This window comes from Platalea leucorodia, assembly GCF_965183815.1.
Source record: "Platalea leucorodia genome assembly, chromosome: 9".
Lineage (NCBI taxonomy): Eukaryota > Metazoa > Chordata > Aves > Pelecaniformes > Threskiornithidae > Platalea > Platalea leucorodia.
In genome coordinates, this window is record NC_138831.1 from 48,933,470 (window position 1) to 48,955,130 (window position 21,661).

Consider the following 21,661-nt stretch of genomic DNA (forward strand, 5'->3'; position numbering starts at 1 on the left):
GCCACCACACTAATTCATGCTACAGTCCAAGTTTTATTCCCCCTTGCACTGGTAACGAACATGAACATCCTAAAAGAGTTCTAAAATCTGCAGAATTAGATGTCTACATGAATTTTTATATTAGGGATGAAATGGTATACACCATGCTGAAAAAGCATTATGTGGTCAGCTCAGAGATAAGGGAGAGGCAGCAAGGAGATTCCGTCTCAAATCAATTTCTCCTCTTCAGACAGTATCTTATTAAATTTATTTCTGTTGATAAGGAATACATGCACATCCACAGAGAACCTGAGTAATTTCTATGCAAAAAAGGCAGGTTTACCTATTTGAATTTATATCCTCTTGAACAGACACTAGAGATGTAGCAAGGCCAACAGTAGCTGCAGTGTTGCAGGACTTCCCACTCTGATTCACAAAAAGTGATGGGAACTGCATGTTTTCTGTAGAAGGGCTGGACTTCAGAAAATAACTGCAGGGAAAGCAAAAGCTTAATATTATCCAGAAACCAAACAAAAACCACTTCACAATTATGAGCATTCAAAATTGAGGAAAATTCATATAATGTTATTACCGTCCAGGTCGCCGAAGATCTCTGATTTCTATGCTTAAAAAAGGCAGAAATAAATTGCCACAGAAAGGACAGGTGGTATTGAGATTTGAATCATCTGCTGTCCAGCCTGCCATGATTTCTTCATCATGAACCAAACAGTCACAAGTTCGACATCGTGAGCAGCTTGAGATGAGGACCTACATACAGCAGATAACAGAACTCCACTATAATACATTCTCAAAACTATTCTTCTTTTACAAAGCAGTTAAAAGTATACCCAAAATATTCGCCCTTAGATGAATACTGCTCACCACTTGCATACAAGTTCAGCCACACATCTGTTCCCAGGCTTTAGGTTGGAACATTGGGGTTTAAATTCACGTATTTCAGAACAACTATTAAATCTTAAATCCAAACTGCATTAGCAGACAGCTGATAAGGTAAATGACTGGAACGAACATTGTCTGAAAAATTCGTTAAATGCAGATCATTGTTCTACTGTAGCAAGTAGACGGGGATCTGGAACTGTGCTCGTGAAATAAATATACTGCAGTTAAGTGGGTTAAGTGATCCTTTTATGGCTTCCCAGAGTAAAACCAGCCAGTTATTCAATAATATTTTTATTAACAATAACATGTCATTTGTAATCTGTTTGCTAACATAATAGTACAGGAATATTTATGCACCTACATAAATTATTCTTAGAATTTAAACACTCTTCTGTAGTGACTGCCTGTATAATAGAAATGAGGGGAAAAAAGATGAAAATGACCAGTCATTAATCCAAATCCAGTGCAATACTGAAAAAGCAAAATGATCTTACTACAAGCTGCAACAAGAATTAGCTAGTTATCTATTCTGTATTTTTAAATATATAGTGCTATTTAAGACTTGGTATTTTCACTTCAAATAAATTTAGCTGCGCAAGGCCCTGAACTCAATGGCATCCAATTCTCAAACTCTTCAGAACTGCAGCTTTAAGGACCAAAAGATGTGACTGCAATAAAGACATTTCCAGAGCAGGATTTGAAATGAAACCTACTCTGTCACAGAAATATTTATCTATCTTTCAGTGAATTAGTTTTAAGCTTTGAACTTTAACAGAGATTCAGATAGCATTTATATTTAAAGACATATGTTTTTAGTGTATCAATTAAAATTAAAAAAAAAACAACCATCCTGTACCTCCATAGCGTAGTTCTGAAACACACTGGTACTACTTGTACTGCAAGACGATATCAACTCTGATTTGTCAGGTAAAGGGAACTTTGAAAGAGACCCTATTAACAGAAAAAAACCCAAAGTATTAGTTATTCAGAATATGCATTTTTAGTGAACTGTTTTTCTGGTCAAACAATACTGCAGTTATAAAATGTGTGATGGAAGACGCAACAAATCAGATATACTCAGACAGAAAGAAATGTGAAGCTGGGGTGTGAGGCTGCCATCTGCCCAGCACCAACAACAGCAAAAATAAAATCTACCAACATAGAATTTCCATATGTTCAGTTTTCTTCTTTTACAAGAGTTGGTAGCTTGGAAACAAATTTTACGGATTAAGTCATTCATACCCACACTTTCTGTCTGGACAAAAACTAGGGAAGGATAAGAGGCGCTGCTTGTGACTGCAGATATCCCTGACCCTTCTCTTCGCCACACTGAAGGAGCCAGGCTCCCCTCAGCCTCAGGATGCCCCAGTCCCCTGGCCATGACGGCAGCCTCCGCTGCCCCCTCCAGTTTCTCCACGTCCCACAAACCAGGGAGCCAAACGTGGGCATACTTTTCTAGGTGCTGAGTGGAAGGATCTAAGTAGACAGATCTTCCTTTCATCCTGATTCTGCTTAACACACTGTACTCTATAATGACAGTAGTACAGAAAGTGATAGAACGGTCACTACCAATTACCCAGCGCAGATTAGGAAAAAAAAAAAAAGTCTGTCTGATAATCAGTTTCAACAGTGGCTTACAGAAAATGACAACAATTTTCCAAAAAGGATTTTTACTACTTTTAGAAAACAAAACCAGACTAATGAAGTTAACTTTTCAAAGTTTTTATAGATGTTTTCTGGAGCTGTACAGCTTACACAAATAAGACGATTCCATGAATAATGAAGGACCTAGAGGGTCTCTTATTTACATAGCTGTAGCATCCAGAAATGTTTTCAGGGACAGGATGTTACTGTGCAAGTTATTCCACAAGAAAGAACACTCAAAACAAGGTTCCACAATAAAAATATCCATAGGTAAGGACATAACTGTATGAGTAATAGTTTGAGGTAGGAAAAGAAAAATTTACTTCTTCCACAAGAAAGACTAACGACTAGGAGGATCCCAGACTGAGAATTATTAAAGAACAACTTTCAAAACTGGAATATTTTTGTTCGGGTCAATGAATGTCTCTTACCGCACTGGTCAAATTGTTTTGATGAGCCATCGTGGGAAGCTGAGCTTTCTAGGCTTGTCCTGCTGAGGCCAATTCCCTTAATTTCGGATGTGGTATTCTCCTGAGGAGAAGCACTCTCAAAATCATTGCAGACATCTTCATCAGTTAGAGAAGTAGATTCTGAGTCCAGAGCTCCAAGAGATGAAACACTTGCTCGGTCTGAATTTTGATCCTGAGAGAAGAAAAACTCCACTAAGAAAAGGAAAGCAAAAATATTTCTGAAAATAAGAGGCAGCCTTCTTTGTCTCAGTAAATTCAAGGCATGAACTTCCCTCCTTGAAAAGTCACTCAGCTCAGATCTGTATTCAGAACAAATGCGAAATAAGGCAAGTACCACTCAGGGTTAAATAGGTACATGAGGATTCTTTTTAAGATTCACCAAACAAAAAGTTCTAAATGAAAACTTAAACATTTTAATCCTGTAACTTTTTCCCACCATTGCTATAGAAGTTACTAGCAGCTGTAGGAATGCATTAGGATAGGCAAGGCATCGTTGATACTTTAGTTACTTAGTCTCAGATTGCTTTTAAGCACATTAAGACAATACACCAACAGCAAACTGCGTCTATTTTCAGTCCCAAGGACTGGGAATAAAAAAAAAAAAAAAAAAAAAAGATTTTTGGTTTGAGTTGGTAGCAGCAAAGAACTTTCTGAACAATTAACCTCAATTCAAAATTAGCCTTAAATCACTTTGGTAATCAATACAAGCAGAGTTCCCTTTTATTCATAAAAGCAGTAAAGAATTAAAAATATTATTGTTTATTTCAGTTTTTTTTCTTTAGGTAAATAAGGGAAGGCAGAGCAGTCTTCTCTGCCCTCTCAACACACCATGGCATACTTAGGTTTTCCCATTAAATATACTCTGAACCCATGCTAGACCAAAATTTGGTTTGATTCAGGACAATAAAATTAGGGCCCTGGAAATTCAAACATGATGAAAACAACTTAATGCACATAGTCTACCATGATGCATGTCATTCAAATAGGAGATTCATCACACAGGAGTCAGTGATTAAACCTCTACAAAGCTTCTTCCTTAATGTATAGGAACTTAAGTTTTTTGGTGGGAAAGCAATGATAAAAAATTTACCTTTGAGGATGCGGCATACATTGTAAATTTTGAATACCACTTGCTAGCTTTCTCTGCAACCCCTTTTCCAGCAGAAAACATGCTGCTTTTTAGAACGTCAAACTTGGGTGTTAACAGTGTATCCAAGTTGAATGACGGTGAAGACACAAGTGTTAACGCACTAGTTGCGTCCTGTGGCTGTTCCTTTGCTGGACTGTTTGGGGAATAAGCTGGGGAGGACCAAAGCCTGTCTCTTGGCCTTTCTTCATTTTTTGCGTGATAACTCTTGGATTTGGTAAGACTGGATGGCCTTGGGGAGTTCGGGGGAAGGCTGGACCTCCTACAACGCTGGATTACTGTTGGGCTCTTTTTATTAGCGCTTCTGTCATCATAGGGTTTTTGCAACTCAATGCTTGGGGCACGGCTTGACAAAGGGCTGCTCATGTTGTTCATGTACATGACTATTTCTTCAGCTAAATCTCGCCTTGCAGATGGAGTAGAAACACTTCTATCATCATCCTCCTCATCATCCTCTTTCTGCTGTTCTGTCTCAGCAACAAGCAGGGACAGTGGATCAAATCCAGTTTCAACATCTGTCTTTTCAACTGGCTTTACTGGAAAGCTGCTCTTTCTTTGCAGCCTTCTAGGTTTTTCACTGGAGGATTTCACAGCCGTAGATGTTTCAGGTTCTGCATCTAAGTCTTCCAGATCAAAGATAACAGGAGACTCTGTTTTATCTGTAAAACTGCAATCAAAAGCTGCGTCTTCATCACTAGATTCTTTCTCCAGGCTTTCTCTCTTAGATCCTAAAGAGGAAGTTCTGATATTAAGAGTTTTTGGCCTTATGTTTTTCTGTAATGCACTAGATAGGATTTTGGCATCAGCTCCTAGTTTTTCAACAATTTCTCCAGGGTTTGCTTCCTGATTTATTCTATTTATCATGAGTCCCACTAAGCCATCTCCACTCAGGTTACGGTTCCTGCTTTCCCATGGTATCTCCCTTAAGTCAGGTTCTACTGCGCTTTTATGTCTCTTTCTTAAGGATTTACTTTTTATAACTTCCGCTTCACTGGCATCCTCAAAAGATGATGTAAACAGCAATCCTACGGAACTCTCTGAAAAACAGATGAAACAAGGTGCTTTATTTCTTGCTATGCAATAAAACTAAATTACAAAAGAACGCAAATTTGTCTCATCTTTCAAACAGTTTGCAGCACAGAGATAGCATTCACTATGTATTGTGCTAGCGGTTGAAAAGTTGAGTTGACCATGGTCATAACCTTTAGGAAGGGTCAGACGATAAAACATTTAAAAGGCAGTCAAATCATAAAACGCAAGAGGACTTTGAGAGACACCATCAAGAAAAGTCTCAGATGTATTTAGTTTCCTCTTTTGGAGACACACTCCATTATTAAGAGGTTTGAAAGCTAGGGACAGCAAAGGTATCTAGGAAATGGCAAAAAAAGCAACACTTTCTAACCTGATGAATTAGAAAGAGAGCCAACAAAAGGAGTTATCATCAGAGAAATCTCCATGGTTTTGCCAGAGCATAAAGATGCAGACTTTAAAGTATGATATTGCAGTATTTCAAGCACAGCTGATAGTATTATAATAACCAAATTTGACATTACTAAAGACTTGTGAAAAGGCCTGAAAGTTTCTTTTAATTGTACTGCATAGAACCCTCTTGTCCATCCTGAGGGAATTTATTAGTTGCTGGAGGTTATAAGAAGGAAAAAAAACAAACAAACAAGACTTGGGATTTTGTAAGCAGATGTTAACTATAGCAAAAATACCAACCAACCAAGAAATAAATCTGGAACTACAGAATATTCAGATGCATCTCCCTGACACAGCATATGCAGACTCTAACCTAAACTCACTCCCACAAAGTTGCTCCCACAAATTTCATCGGCCACTGCCATTATACCAATAAAATACTGTAAGTTTTGTGGACAACAGAACTCAGGCATGCTACTTAGAGCTCTTTTTAGAAATGGAATATATAGAGACAAAACCGCACAAGAATCAAAATCTATTTTCTCTTCCACTCACCTGTGCTAGCTTCTGCTACAGTATTGTCAACTGTACCGTTGAGCCGCACTATGCTAGAAGCAGCTTTGGCATTACTTGAGTTCTGATAATTTAGTTTAGGTAGGCAGTCACCACTCCCTTTTGTGCTCTCCACTTCGGACACTGTATACAGAAAAGGACAGACAGTTCTTTAGAATCAAAGCAACTTAGTTTAAGTCTCAAGTTTCCGTTGCCTATTAGATGGTTTATGCAGGATTAAGTGACAGCATGTTGTACATATCCCATGATGCATAGGCTGATATCTACTTGGGCAGAGGTTTTCAAGCTGGAACAACTGAGCTATGGATATTTAATTCCTGGCATTACTTTAGTAAGTGGAAGTTCCACAAGATTCTGTACACAGACTCCAAGTAGCTAGTACTTGCATACCAAAATTTGTGGTGCTTGTGGAGACTAAGACCACCTTTGTTCACTTGCAAAGGATAGGCCTAAGAGTATTTTCTCCTGCCTTTGCAAGAGCTCAGGGCCAATGAGCCTATCTTCGTACAGATCTGATTACCCCCATGACCACAGCTACACAAAAGAAATGAAGCAAATGTTGCAATGTTTATATTAATCTCTTTCATATCTGAAAGACAAATTCTGTTGTCAGGTGGCTACCCAGAATAGACAAGTATTTCTTTAAAGGAATTCAAGCAACTTAATATTCTCAAGTTGTATTCAAAAGTGCAAAACATTTTCAGCAGATAGTATTACTCTAGAGAGCCACAAACTTGTCTTAATTACGGCTAAAAATAATATAAGCTTTCAGCAGAATTCACATTGTCTGTGTCCTCAAAAGTTTCATTAAACCTAACTAACCTGCCTGCCACCTTACAGGTACGTTCTTATGACCATAGGTAACACACAAATTTTCAAGCAAACTGAAGAAAAAATACTAATGCTAGAAGGAAGACTGTGGTGAAAAGAAAACACTGAAGTAACTTTTCTGGTTCCATATTTTCCTCATATTTTTACACCACTTCCACTTGACAAGGGAATAGTTAACTCAAATAGTACGGAAAAGCACACTGAAAAATGTAAACAATTATATTATTAGGAGAAGACTTATTAAGAAGAGTATTTTCAATGAATGTATACAGGAATCTATAGTACTTATACATTTTCACTACACAATCTGATCTGCTATATGCTTGCATAAAGTCTATGCTGCTGAACCGCAGTTAAGGGAATCATGAGCAGCAGATGTAAAACCTGAAGGAAAAAAAAAATATCCACAACAAATCCAAAGCCTTCCTCATTGCTGATGCATCTCCTAAATTTTGAGAATTCCAGGGAGCTGAGTAATTTAGACCTCTCTCACAGACCTGCAAAAATTCAGTTGTTCTCCTCTTATGGGATTTATAAAGAACACAGACTGGTAGAAAAGGGTTTCCTGTAGATTATGCCTATAAAGCAATTTAATTTTTTTAAAAGACAAAATCATTAAGCTGTAATTATCATTAAGCCTTTATATTACCATTATCACTTATTTGAAACAGAGGAGGGGAAAAAAGAACTGTAATTTTAAAAGTTAAACCATTAGACATCCAGAACATTACATTTAGAGAAAAGAACTTAAGGCATGGGCATAAACTGGTATTATCACATAGACTTGTAAAAAAAAAAAAAGAAATCAGTTGCCGCACTTAGCTTTTGCTGAAATCCCTACTTATCCACAATGAACTAGATATCTGTATTCACAAGACACATACGAGAACTGGAGTCACTCTCTCTCTTGTCCTCTTTTTGTTCTTGTATATCTTGAAGACAAGTTTTTCCTTGCCTGGCTTCTTCTTTGAATGATGTATTACTGCCAAAGTCTGGAAGCGCCCCTATCATAACAGGGTAATGACAGAATGGTATTTAATAGCGTGACATTGTTAAACAGAATAAATTGAATATCCACAGTAATTCAAAGGCCTCTTATCAAGTACATTCCAATTAACAGTGAACATTTTACCACCAAAAAAGTGAGAAAAATGATTGGCTTACTTTTACAGTATAAACATTGAAGCAATGCTCTACAGGATGAAATTAAAAGGGTAATTTGCCACATTTCTACTAAAGCCCTGCTTGTCTTTTATTCTGTTGCCTGGTTTATTTGATCAAAATGTCACATCTTTTCAAGAACTGTGAGGCATCTAAACATGGTTTCACGTTAGCATAGTATGTTTCTCAGAGTTAATGCACGTAATTCTCATGGTTTTACTCTAGAAAGTAAAAAAATTGAAACAATGCAGCAGCAACCATGAGTTTGTTTGCAAAATAAGATTAAAATAAAAATAACCAACACCACCCGAAAAAACCCCTGCAAACATTCCAGCCACTATCTGGTCATTCTTAAGAGAAAACACTGCTCCAAGTGTAACTAATATAGTTTGACTGATTGATTTCAAGAACCAAGTTTAGTTAACACTAACATGGTTGATCCTTTTCCAGGTTGTTATAAAGCATTAGCACCAAAACAAACCAAATTAACAAAGCAGATAAAGTTTCTGTTCACTATAAATACTAAGTGAGCACTTCAAGCCACATGCATTCCGTGTCCTTCGTCCAGGTCAACCTGGAGTCTCCAGCAGTCCCACAGCATCTTTAGGGAGTTTACTCTCATGCAGTTTAGGAGATAACAGTAAGCACCTGTCCATGATCAAGAGGGTACAACATGGCTGAAAGTCAGCTTCTTTCCCTCTTTTCCCTAAAGATGCTGCACTGAATCTCTACAGAGAGGGTAAAAACCTTGTTGTTATTGTACAGATAACAAAATATTCTGGAATTTACAGAAAAGTTTTTGAGATTGCCTGAAGAGTCAGCATGCATTCTCGCTATGTGTTTTCATGCAAAGAAATCTCAAAGAAAAATTAGATGATGTCAAAAACAAATACCATTAATTATATAAAATGACAGTTACTTGGTAAAGGAGTAATTACACTTCCTTAGTTTACCTGGTCTGAGTTGTGACCAACATCGCTAATCATAGAATCATAGAATCATTAAAGTTGGAAAAGACCCTTAAGATCATCGAGTCCAACCGTTAACCTATCAATGCCAAGCCCACCACTAAACCATGTCCTCAAGCACCACATCCACCTGGCTTTTAAATACCTCCAGGGATGGAGACTCAACCACTGCCCTGGGCAGCCTGGGCCAGTGCCTGACTGCCCTTTCGCTGAAGAAGTTTTTCCTAACATCCAACCTAAACCTCCCCTGGCGCAGCTTGAGGCTGTTTCCTCTCGTCCCATCGCTTGTTACTGGGGAGAAGAGACCGACCCCCACCTCGCTCCAGCCTCCTTTCAGGCAGTTGTAGAGAGTGATAAGGTCTCCCCTCAGCCTCCTTTTCTCCAGACTAAACAACCCCAGCTCCCTCAGCTGCTCCTCCTAAGACTTGTGCTCTAGAGCCTTCACCAACTTCATTGCCCTTCTTTGGACATACTCCAGCACCTTGGTGTCCTCCTTGTAGTGAGGGCCCAACACTGAACACTAAGCTCTTATATAGTGCTTTGCACAGATGTGTTTCAAAAAAGTGGTTTATCAGGAAGGTCAGCTTCATGAAGAACAGACAGAAATACAGTAAATTTGTTCAAGGTCATCCAGAAGGCTAGTGATAGAGCCAGAAGTAGGACTGTAGTCTCCTGAGTCTAGGAGAAATACTCTAGCCATATGGCCATCATTATCTCTTCTGTTTGTCAGGGCAAAGATTTATTTGTACATACTTGGAATCATAGAACAGCCCTGGTTGGAAGGGACCCCGAAAGATGATTCAGATATCTTCATACATTTATACATGTATATTGCAAAGGTCTTCCAAGGCCAACTACAACTAAACTAACTACATTGCTGGTACTTTAAAATGTACACTCTTGCTTTACTAGTAGTAAGTTATAAATACTGTGGAAAGGACTACCAATGAAAAAATACAAACTACAGATAATCACCAGCATGGTAACATAGCCATTTGAGTATCACGTAAATCTTTACTGGAAAGGAAAGAAAACCTAAATTTACAGCCTCAAATATTTTACTTATATTCTAGATAAAAATAAATATGATCATTTCAGTTGGTACACAGAACCTGTAAAGAGTACTACAGACTCAAGGACTAGTTCTAGTTGCCTTTTAACTAACATCAAAAAAGGGGGAAAACAAAAAATTGACAAGACTGGACAGAAGTTTCTGCCAGTTATGAGACGGGCTGCTGTATGAACTAGGATAATTATCACATCGATTTCAGGTTCATATTTTGCCTCCCTGAAGAGCTGATACAACAAATAAAGAGCAGATTATTTTGGATTCAAAGACAAAAAAAAAAGCTGTTTTTTTAAAAATTATGCAAGAACTTACTTTTTTTTGTCTAAAACGGTTTTATCAAATTCACAACAGAGAGCTTTTTGAAATAATTTTCTTATCAGCATGAAAATAAAAAAGAAAAGGATGTGAATACTCTACCAGGAATGGCAGTATGTGAGGTGCTTGTTGGTAGCTTTTTCAATGCTTTTTTAAACTGTGCTATTCCTAAAACAACGTTTCGTATTTTCATCCATAGGAAATAGCCACCTCGATTGCTTGAAGGCCAGGTACTTTCCAAAACAGCCTATTTTGGAAATATCAAGGTCAAATAAAGTCATCCTAAGGAACAGTCAGGTGTGAAATCATTAACTTAAATTTCAAATTGGATTACACTGGCAGTTACAAAGTAGACTTCTAAACCTACAGAAACAAAGACAACACAATTATTCTGTCTTGTATTTCTTCCAGTTACTAGAAAAGACAGAATTACATCTGAACTGCTCCCTTATTTTGCTTGCTCCTATTTGCCTGGATAAAAATGCATGGTTTTTTCCCCCTCCCTTTTCAAAAATACTTACCTTATTGTAGTAGCCATAAGTAATGGCATTAGGGTCAACACCAGCTTTCTGCATTTCAAAAAGCACTCTCACTGCTAGCACAGGCTGACCATACTGTCCACACAGTTGCATGAGTACTCGGTAGCATACCTGAAAACACACACAAGTTAGTATTGTGCTTCTAATCAGTAAAACCCATGGACTATTTCTGGAATTCCGGGGTTGACTTATTTTACCTCATCAGGCGGATCTATTTTTTTGGCATGCATTTTTTGAAGCACATCATATGCAGTTCTCAGAGCCCTGACTTTTGAATGGCACACTTTCACGTACGCAGGAAGGCAGATAAACCAAAGACCATAGCAGTGACGTAACAAACACCTGGACCACATCTGTGGTATGGAGGAGTACTTCTTAGCAATTTTATGTGCAGATTTAATTTCCTGTAAAGAAACATAAAGATTATTTGTGTTTATTTACATACACATTACACAAGCCTACATGTTAGAAACTGAACATGTATCATTATACCTACAGAAATTGCAACATTAAGATGAACAACATAATAAAGTGCAAAAGAAAATGAAAGCAGAGTGACTGATACTCAAAAATAGTTGCCGTGCAATATTCCCCTCGTAAAAACTTGCATTTCTTAAATTTAATGTCTACTACTTTGGTCTGCATTTTTTGTAAGAAACATTTGAAAGTTACAGCCCCTCTTAAAGCCCTGGATAATGAAAATCAATCAAAAAGTAGATATGGAAGCCCAACAGTTTATGCCTACAGAGAACAGCGTGAAGAATGCAGAAGGTATAGGGACAGCCCAGCAAATGACAAGCTGTGTACAGGGCCCCTGTACAATACGGTGTAGGCAAGAAGCACAGGTAAACCTCCAGAGAACAACTAGCATGGCTCCTCTATAGTCACTGTACCAGTGGAGAACCATTAGTGAGGCTGCACGCACTGCCAGCCAGTCTTTATAGCCAAACTCAAGATGAAGGCAGCAAGCTGTCACTTTCCAAAGCGCCTCACGCTACAAGAATACCCGCAAGTACCTGTTTAGTTCTTCTGAACATTGGCGATGGGCTGTTGGGACTACTGGCTTTTGAGGACAGTTTGTTATTTGGTGCTGTAAGAAATCCGTCAGGTCGCTCAAACAAATCTAGTTTTAATACTGGAAATCCATTATAGCTGTAAAAAAAAAAAAAAAAAGCATCACTTAACTTCCAAAGTAAACACGTCACATGACAGCAAATGAAATCAATTACACAGTTGCACTAGAAGCAACACAGGAAGCCGAAAACACAAAAGTAAACCTTTAAAGACACTGTTGACAAAGTGGTTTACTAATCCATCTGCATGATTTCATAAGCCTGCACAGTCTCTTAACCTGTTATTTCAGTGTAAGCAACTTAAATTGATAGATGCATTTGCTTTCATAGCATTTTCTTTAATTAAAGTGTCAAATGCATTAGTATTGATTCCAGTTAATAATAAAAAAAAAATAATCTGTGTGGCTTAATCCCTAGCGAGCATCACATGACAGAGGTTTATAAAAATCAATGTGAACAATATCAAACTCTCTAAAAGATTAAATTAGATTAGATTTAAAAATGTTTCTCAGAATTAATGAAGAAACCAATAGACAAACTCATTTGACATAATTACTAAATTAGTAACACCAGTTTTCAGTGATTCTTTGAAATGCACTCTCTTTCCAAAGAGTATCTGCAGCTTGTATTGTTATCAGCAGTAGCAGCAGGCCAGACTGGGTCCATTCATTTCAATTTTAGCCTTAAAAAGTGTCAACAGCTAGCACAATGTAATGTGAACACACAGCCAGCTTTACTAAGTATTATTGCTTCTATGTGTACACACGCAGAAAATCATTACAACTTCAAAAGAGCTGACACATTAGGCATTTTAAACACACATTTTTACCTGAGCAACATAAAGGGACAGGAAAAAAATCTGTACTTCATGGCTATCACAAGAACCTAGAAACTAACTCCACGAGGGCAGCTGTTAGGATTTTGGCTAGCATCCTACTGTGTCCTTAGGTTACCTGTATTGTAGAGGGTGCTCTTCACCATTTGGCAGGTGAGGGATCTCAGGTGGTGTTATGAAAACTGTATGCTCACTCTTGTATGACTCATCCAGCTCTATAAGTCGTGTTTCCCCAGTTTTGTCCATATCTACCTGGAGAAGTTATGTCAAAAGAAAAAGTAGTTACTAGTGTTATCGTATTTTCTGCTGTTAAAGCTATATGGTCAAGCAGGGCAAAGCCTGTACCAGCATCAAAGGATTGCATCTTAAAAGTAAGGTTGCCTTGCAAAGTTATAATGAGACTATTAAGTGTTGCATCGTTTTTGTAAACTTTACCCTGACACAATAATCGACGTTCCGCGATACACTCCAAATTGACTGTTTTCAGTTACTATAAGTAGTTGTACCAAGAAGTTAATCTTTCTGAATACAACCATTTCTGGAACTATGGTGCCAACTGCAGCAGTAACTTGAAATTTATTTTTAAATATGAAAATAAGAGCTTTTTTTTTTCTCTATTTTAACCACTGAAAGCAATAACAAACTTTATGCAATTGTCTGATGTATACGGAATCTACAAACAACGCTATCTAGCAATTTCAGTCACTTGCAGTCATTAAGGTCATGCTAGTTTGCAGAGATTGCAGAAATACACATGCATTCAAAGAGTTAATGGAATATAAACATGTGACCTTACTAAAATTAAAGGGGATAAAAGTAACTTTGTTTTTCTAAAAAAACAGTAACCTGAGAGGTGAGGGTAGCTTCCTGATTTTTTTTCCTCTTTCAGACAACTCAACAGTTGCACGTGTTAAAATACAGCACCTATTGGGTGGTCTTGTCCTCTCATAGCCAGGATAGAAATTCAGCCCATGGATAACAAAGGCAACTTGTAATAACACTATAATTAAGCACAAATTACGGCTGCACCTGTTTTGTTTTTAGCTCTGTAACTGGCAATCTGACCATAAATCTTTGCTTTGCTAGCCTGGCTGTTGCAGAGAGAAGGAGAAATTTGCACTTCCCAAATTAATGCCCCTCCTTTAAAGACAGCAGCGGAGACATACTCCAAGGCTTCGGGCAAATTTCAAAGCATCAAACTGCAGAATCAAGTGGGAGAAAACTGTCCAACAATTTTACAGAAAGAATTTCATTCTGTTGCTTGAGACAAAAATAGAGAACCAAAGAAAACTCAGCCACCCCAAACAAGATTTTGGGAAACTATGAACTGTTTTCCCTCGAGAAAAAGAACAAACAAGCCTTTAACAATACTACAAGCTTTCTGCTGCTACTGTTCGCATTACAGAAACCACCAGGAACAGAGCAAATATAACAGGTATTACATTCTACCCGAGAGCCTTCACTTGGTATTTGTACTGGTATTTGTATTGCTTTGTCCCTGATCTTCTGTCACCAACTGTGTCTCCTCCAATACCTTGTAAGCGCTGCTTCTGCTTGCGGGATGAGACACGTCTCCATCTCAAAGAGCTGGCACTATCAAAAACTATTTACTTCGTAGCACACAGAACATGCTTTTTATTCACATATTGATAGCCCAGTGCTCAGCTCAAATACAGTCACGGTTTACATTTATAGCCATTATTTAAATGGTTTAAATGGCAACCAAATTACAGCCAAATGGTACGTTATTTCAAAGAAATGAGTAAGCAACCTGTGGAACCCAAGGATGCGTGTTCTTCACTCCTTAAGAGTTTAGCAACAGAGAATTAGTGTACAAAAAGAAGCATACTCCACAGTTCTCTCCCTCTGCTGAGGTGGAAATATATCAAGTAGTTTCAGTAGAATTCCTGAATGTTTAAAATTTGATAACCATACAAAGAGGTGTTCTTAATTACACATTTTACTGCATGAGACAGATGGAAAGTATTAACAAATTGAACCAGCCAAGTAGCAAGAACATATGGCTCCTGAAAAGTAGAAATAAACGAAACCTTACTTGGCAATTTAAATACTTCTAAGGATGTAAAAACCCCACAGTTACAAGTTTCACCAGTGAAATACAATAAAGCCAGTAGCTTAAATATATACTGAATTGAGATAGTTTTTGAGTTCCTGGAAAAATGAAAACTTGCGAGACAATTACACCATATCTTTCAGTAGACAAAATGGGTAATCAATTACAATATCTGCTGCTGCTGTCTAGGATAAAATAACAGGTAAAGAGATTACTCTTCAGCTTAAACTATTCTTATAAGTTATTTGAGGCAGGGCTTCGATTATATTTTATAGATAACTAATTTCACAGTACATAAAATTTGCCTTGACCCAGTGGCTAATAACTACCCATAAGAAAGTGTTGTATCATCTTTCAACCCATGACATCACACTTTCGTGCACACCCTTTCAGGTACCGGTTCACCTAGTGAAAGACATTAATATATAAATAAATATTCACTTCATTGGAATCATTCAAATTTGATATCTGGTCAAAGTAGAGCATCTTGGCTGAAGCTCTAGTTCGTATAGCAGTCCTTGGTATACTTCAATATTTTAACTTTGTATGTTACTGTTAAGCACAGTATCGGATATAAGAGAAATCAAGAAAGAGAAGCAGGAAAGAGAAGATGAGGCAAATATATCATTGTTCAAAGAAATCCTGCATGGGAACGCATTCCCTCATGTCAATGAAAACCTAGTTTCACAAGCAATTCTAAAGCCATGGCAAATCTTAAACGGGTAGTAATTGCAGTGCCTCAATTTGCCCACAATTATCACTGGCATAGAAGTAGTTGTCCCATCAATAAAACTGAATGAAATCCTCACTGACAGAAACAGAAGCTGAAGAAGTACAAGTGTTTTCTGTAAAATTTATTCTTATGACACTGTCATGAACATTTTTTTATAGTGGAAAGAAGCTGCCCATGGCATCAGCTAGCAAAATAACTGACATTAGAACAGATGAGTCTCTGCTTCAGCTGTACGAGCGGCTACTTAACCTTTTAGAAAAGGTGAAAGCTCCAACAGCTCCATAGATTACGTGCAGTCTCACAGTGGGATCACTAACCTAAGTACTACTTTTTTGGAAGAACTGTTTGAATTCCCAGGCAAGATAGGGAATCAACTTCAGTGCCCTCATAAATCATTCTATGAAATGAAATATAACAGATAGAATTTGATACTTCCATAGTCATCACATTCTGAATAAAAATCCTATTTAACATTAGTCAGAGAACTAACCTGCCACACGACGGAAACTAAGTACTGCTCAATAGTGTTTAGTCACTGGGGTATGTATATTCCTGTCTATGAGACCTCCCATTTTTAAACAGTAACTGGCATACAGCAAAGCAAGCGCTACGTGTTGAAGGCTTCTTAACTGAACTATAGGATAATCAAGCAAACATTACAGAAATGTAAGTAAATCAATTTACAATCCATGAATACCTGCAACTCATGCTGTAGAACTGTGAAGCACACTTTTGAGAACTACCACTAATAGAATATTGAGACTAGCAAGGCTATAAAGAGCATTAAATACCATTAAGATACCATGCTTTTATATTTCTTTCAAACTTAAACTTAACTGCTTTCAGATTTAATTTCAAAACAACTCCTTTTAGCTCTTCTGCACTTTCACAGCAGAAATAGCCATAAATAGAAACTGTAAATAGCAGGTTTGATAGTCTTCAGTATTAATTCCTGCAGAACAAACAGCAGGTGACCTACTTTACAGGAAATCCTAGACAACTGTGCATTACTGAAACATCAGTGTCCCAGAATAGTGTTACAGGTAGCCAGTAAGATGACAAATAGGTGTGGAATTTCTTATAATATTCATAAAAATTTCTTTCATGTTACAGTAAAAGTAAACAGGGATATAAGATTGTGGGTTTCAGTTCAGTTCTGAAAGCAAAAACTAATGCGAAAAAAATTTCAAGCAGCCTCCAAACACTGTTGTAGATCCTCTTTGGAAATACAATGAATTTTCAAAAGCTAATACACCTGTACTTTTTAGAAAATTAGTTCTTCACAGTGCTCAACACTATACTAATGTGGAACTTTCTTATAAATATCTCAGGATTTTTAAAAATCTGAGTGATATTTCCATGGAAGACTAAAAAAGAAATCCACTTTGAACTGGGAAATCCAGCATTCCGTGAGCTCCAGTCCAGCAGAAGTTCTAAGCTTATTTCAAGAAAAACACCGATTGTGATCATGTTGCGCTTTCACACTCCTTGTCACGTAACCCTTCACAATTGCCCTTCCTTCTCGTTACAAACGAGAGAATGGCAGAGCAACAGATAGCAGGGTATTCCTTTACTGCAACACAAACGACTGTAGAGTAACAGAACCCACCAAAAATGTCAGCTTATGCAAAGCTTGCGTGTGACACACCATAATAAAACTTGCTTACTTTAAGAAACCCATACATTTCATATCTGTCAATATTTGGTAACAAGGTCGTTAGAAAATATTCTTAGCCAAGAGAAGAGTATCAATACAAGCACTGTATTTAAAATATTTACATCAGCAAGCTGGTTTTGAATTAGGGGAAGAAAGTGACAGCAGTATGAATGAAAGCAGATTTGAGAAAAATTCGGTTTTAATTATTTACTTTTAGTACGAGCCTTCTAAAAATTCTCTTAAGAGAGTAACTAGAGAATTACTATTAGAAAGAACTGGCCAGCACATTGTTTAAAAAAAGGTCAAGGAACCTTCTATTTAGAAAAATTAAAAAATAGTGAAACTGCCTTATATCTTTTAGTGTCCTGCTCATCAACCCCATTCCTAAATGGCTGCATGAAATATTACACAATCTATAAAAATGCTCGTAGTTTTACCTAATGAATATAATTCTCTGATAAAGAAGCTCAAAGCCGCTACTTTACAGTCAGAATATTACACTTCTTACTATGGGCCAGTATTTCAGAAGTTTACATACATGTGAAAATTAGCACTTCTCATTTGTTCTCACGATATTGTATTTACACTGTCAAGAATTTGAAGCAGAAAATGAAACAAAGCCCAACAGAAAAGGAAAATAGAAGGCTTCAGTGACTAGGAAAGAAGAAAAAATAGAAATAAACTTGCACTTCACATATATTCTGCTTGTACTATATCAGATAATGTAAGCAACAGCAGAAGTTAACAAACTATACGCATATGAAGACATGCTTACTTTATCTACGCAGTCATCAAAAAATGCAAGGCTTGCGTCCTTATCACTGACAAAAGAACACTCTTCAATGAAGCGAATAAACATTTGAGTTTTGGTCATCAGCGTGTAGAACTTCTGATGCGAACGATCTCGACTTTTGAGGAAACCTATAAAGTGAAATCAGAAGCATGTAAGAATGCCTAAAACAAAAAAGCCCTCACCAAAAGTCAGCACACGTTCGTCTAACAAGCAATAACCTTTCTGTAATCTTTGCCACTACTATGCAATTTCTTCTGCACTTACATTTCTACCATCATTCACAACACTAACACTGCAAATGTTTTTATTCTTTAAACAGGAGAGAATCTAAAATGATAAATTAATATACATAAACCAAGTTTATGACTCTTTACCTTGTAGTTCAAAGAGAGAACTTGCATCTGTGGCTGTTTCAGAAGGCGCCTCTGTTATTGGCCTGAGATAAGACCTGTAACCTTTTAGTATTGAGGCCATGAAACACAAGAATGCTTCCTGGATCTCCAAATCTAACAGATGCAATTTCTTCCCAGAATTAAAATCGTAGTCATTCATTGCTAATTCCATTAACGCATCTTCTCTTGGTCTCTGTTGCACTGTGAACAAACACGACATTAAAATGTTTCACACTTCTTTTTTTCCAATATTGGTAAAAAAATTCTCTCTATCCTACTAGATTCACTGAGTACTGAGCTCCATTAAGTCTGGAACAGATTAAAATATATGCAATTAAATTCAATCATGACACGCGACAATGGATTCGGCTTGACCTTATACAACTCCTGTATCTCTGGATAATACCAAAAGCAAGATACATTTACCGTTTCAGCACATTAGTTAATGCAGCAGAGAGAACCAGTATGGACAGAGCTTAAAAAAACTCTCCAAGAAAGCTGTTTATAAAAACACAAGAAAATTTATACAAGAGCCGATTAAAGAAGCATATTTTAGGGACAAACGCATAGACAGCATGTGTGTATTACTTTTTTTTTTTTTACAGTGCCTTTCATTTCAAAGTGTTCCCAAAAAGCAGACTATACATATCAAGTACCTATATACACAGAAAAACACCACTCAGATGCAAAGTGGAACCATCAAAATACAACACAACACAAAACACTGACACAGAGAGAAGGCAGGCATTTTTTAAAAGACCTAGCAAAATCCCTATTCTTAAAGTAGACACTTGTCTCAACATTTTAAAGCCATCAGAACTCTAGCTAAGACTGCACCGCTACACACAAAGTGTGGTAACGTTCTAATAATGTCTCAGAAAAGTAAAAGGATAGTTTCATTACTGGCTTTCCACATAATATAATTATAGCCAACCTTATATTGATATCACGTTAAATTCTTATCACAATTGCTTAAAGGTCAGTACCGCTCTATTTTTATAGAGTATAGAGAACATAAGGTTTAAAATTTTTTCTAAAGAAATCCTCACAGTAAAATATATCAAAATTTTGAAGCAACAGACAATTTTTATCACCTATCAGCTACACACATTTTTTTGCGCAGCACACACCTATAAACTTCTGTTTCTGCACATTTTAACGGGGACATGATTAAATTCTAGTGATCTCAATAGCCAAGAAGGTATAAACAGCCTTTAAAAAAACCAATGCCCTAAATCCAGGTGACAACTACAAAGATCTCATGCAATATGCTTTCCAGGAATGTATTTCTCAAACATGCAGTGTTGATCAACTCCATCCTTTTCATACTCTGGTTTAAGTCTTAACCACTGGCTGTCTCTGCCGCAGCAACTTGATTTTACAATTGCGTTATTGCTCCTTAAGGCTCCCTCCACTGTCCATGGAAATCATCTTCTAAGCAGACAGGTAATACCAGAGTGCTGATGGACTTCCTTCCCACTTCACAAAGCCTGTTAGCTATGACGCCCGAGCACATCAGCTGGCCTTGACGACATTTATATTTCCAAACGTTTTGTTTTAAAGAATTTCACTAACATCATCCCTATCCATTTTTCTGCTTTCTCACATCAAGGTTCAATATACCTTGCTCTGCAATATTTGAGGATTCTATCAACCACCAATTTTTGCTTAGAAACGTCCAGTAATTGTGCTATATATTGAAAAGCCTAATGTTTATAAAACATTTGCTATTTCCATCTTAAAATTTTAGGTAAAGTACTATCAGCTTTAGTATCAAAGTTATCTCAATTGTCAAGACATCAGCAGACTTGAGCAGGCTTTGAAGACAAAACAAAGGTCTTCATTAGGTCCTGGCCTACTCTTTGCTTTACTATTCCCTTCTCATAAAAGCTCTGCGTTTTACTTATACGAGGACAACATCAATACGAAGGGATTTTGATTGAGCATTGCAATATAGAGAGAGAGATATATATATATATATGGAAGTCTCTTCCACCCCAAAAGCCTCTACATGGGTTCTAATCTCTGGACTTAAAGCACAAATTTCCCCATTTTGTATGAAAACATTATGTTTAGTGTACCGGGTGACTTAAGAACACATTTAATTAGCTGTATTTATCTGTTAATGTGGCACACTCCAGCCAACGTAAATCTTACTATGTACTTTCCCACTCACATTCTGCCAGTTGCTGATATAAATTATTTAAAGCGTTCATCAGATTTTTACAAGGTTTCTTTGGTAAGATCTTCCATGCAATAGCTTTCTTATCTCCAGTTCTGGAAGGAAAAAAGAAAAGTATGAGCATACACTGGAATATGTGTGTATACAGGACTGTATTCAGAGGATTCTTCTATCCCACCAGAGAAATGGGAGAACATATACAATTTGCTCCATTAAGAGAGGACTGAGAAGGACTGACAACCAACCAACCAAGTCAAATTTGATCTACTATAGATAGATTTGATCACAACCATCCAACCAATGCCCCATATTTCAGGATGATGATTATGCAGCCACACTTGTTAGCACCGAAATCAATCCACTTAGAACTCATGAAAGAAGGATTAATAGTTTTAAGTGCCTGCCATTGCACAAGTATCCACCACACGTTAGGTTCTGAGCTGTACTTACTTAAACTAGGATGGAGAGAATGACTAGAATGCTCGTAGTAACCCAAACTCAGTTTGATAGGATAACTGCTTTGTCTGTAGTGCATATAGATTTGGACTTAACTATATCGTTATCACGATGAAAAGAATTGCAACATTCTTTGTCAGAGGGCACCAGCAAGCCTCAAAACCCTATTGGTCACAAAGTTGCAAAAATAGTAAGCATCTGTTTGACACTTTTTTCCATATGATGAAACGGAATTAATCTGTTCTAAGAAAATGCATAGAAAATCAGTTAAAAGTAGAACTAAAACAGAAATAACTGGAAATAAATTATTTTCCATTAATGAATACGTAGCAAATTAGACAAATATCAGAAGAAATGTACAAACATGTTTCTCTTAACTAAAAAGTAACAAAACCAAAACCAAAGTTATCACAGCCTAGTTTGAACTAGTTCCTAAAAACTTCAGAGA

At 37.1% G+C, this 21,661-nt stretch overlaps 1 protein-coding gene across 7 annotated transcripts in view; it reads right to left on the bottom strand.

Moving 5' to 3' along the window:
* Positions 1-21,661, bottom strand: part of DENND4A (DENN domain containing 4A) — a 58,027-nt gene that overhangs the window by 7,566 nt on the left and 28,800 nt on the right. For 6 of the 7 annotated variants that reach the window (XM_082321793.1, XM_082321794.1, XM_082321790.1 and 3 more), the window contains 15 exons: positions 20,752-20,852; positions 18,558-18,776; positions 18,166-18,311; positions 13,045-13,178; positions 12,035-12,170; positions 11,216-11,422; positions 11,001-11,129; positions 10,582-10,726; positions 7,851-7,970; positions 6,118-6,258; positions 4,084-5,177; positions 2,955-3,165; positions 1,736-1,830; positions 572-747; positions 323-469 (listed from right to left, as the gene is read on the bottom strand). In XM_082321793.1, coding sequence (XP_082177919.1) covers positions 323-469; positions 572-747; positions 1,736-1,830; positions 2,955-3,165; positions 4,084-5,177; positions 6,118-6,258; positions 7,851-7,970; positions 10,582-10,726; positions 11,001-11,129; positions 11,216-11,422; positions 12,035-12,170; positions 13,045-13,178; positions 18,166-18,311; positions 18,558-18,776; positions 20,752-20,852 — 3,201 coding nt within the window. The remainder of the gene's footprint in view (positions 1-322; positions 470-571; positions 748-1,735; positions 1,831-2,954; positions 3,166-4,083; positions 5,178-6,117; positions 6,259-7,850; positions 7,971-10,581; positions 10,727-11,000; positions 11,130-11,215; positions 11,423-12,034; positions 12,171-13,044; positions 13,179-18,165; positions 18,312-18,557; positions 18,777-20,751; positions 20,853-21,661) is intronic. The other variant, XM_082321795.1, reaches the window with a different exon arrangement.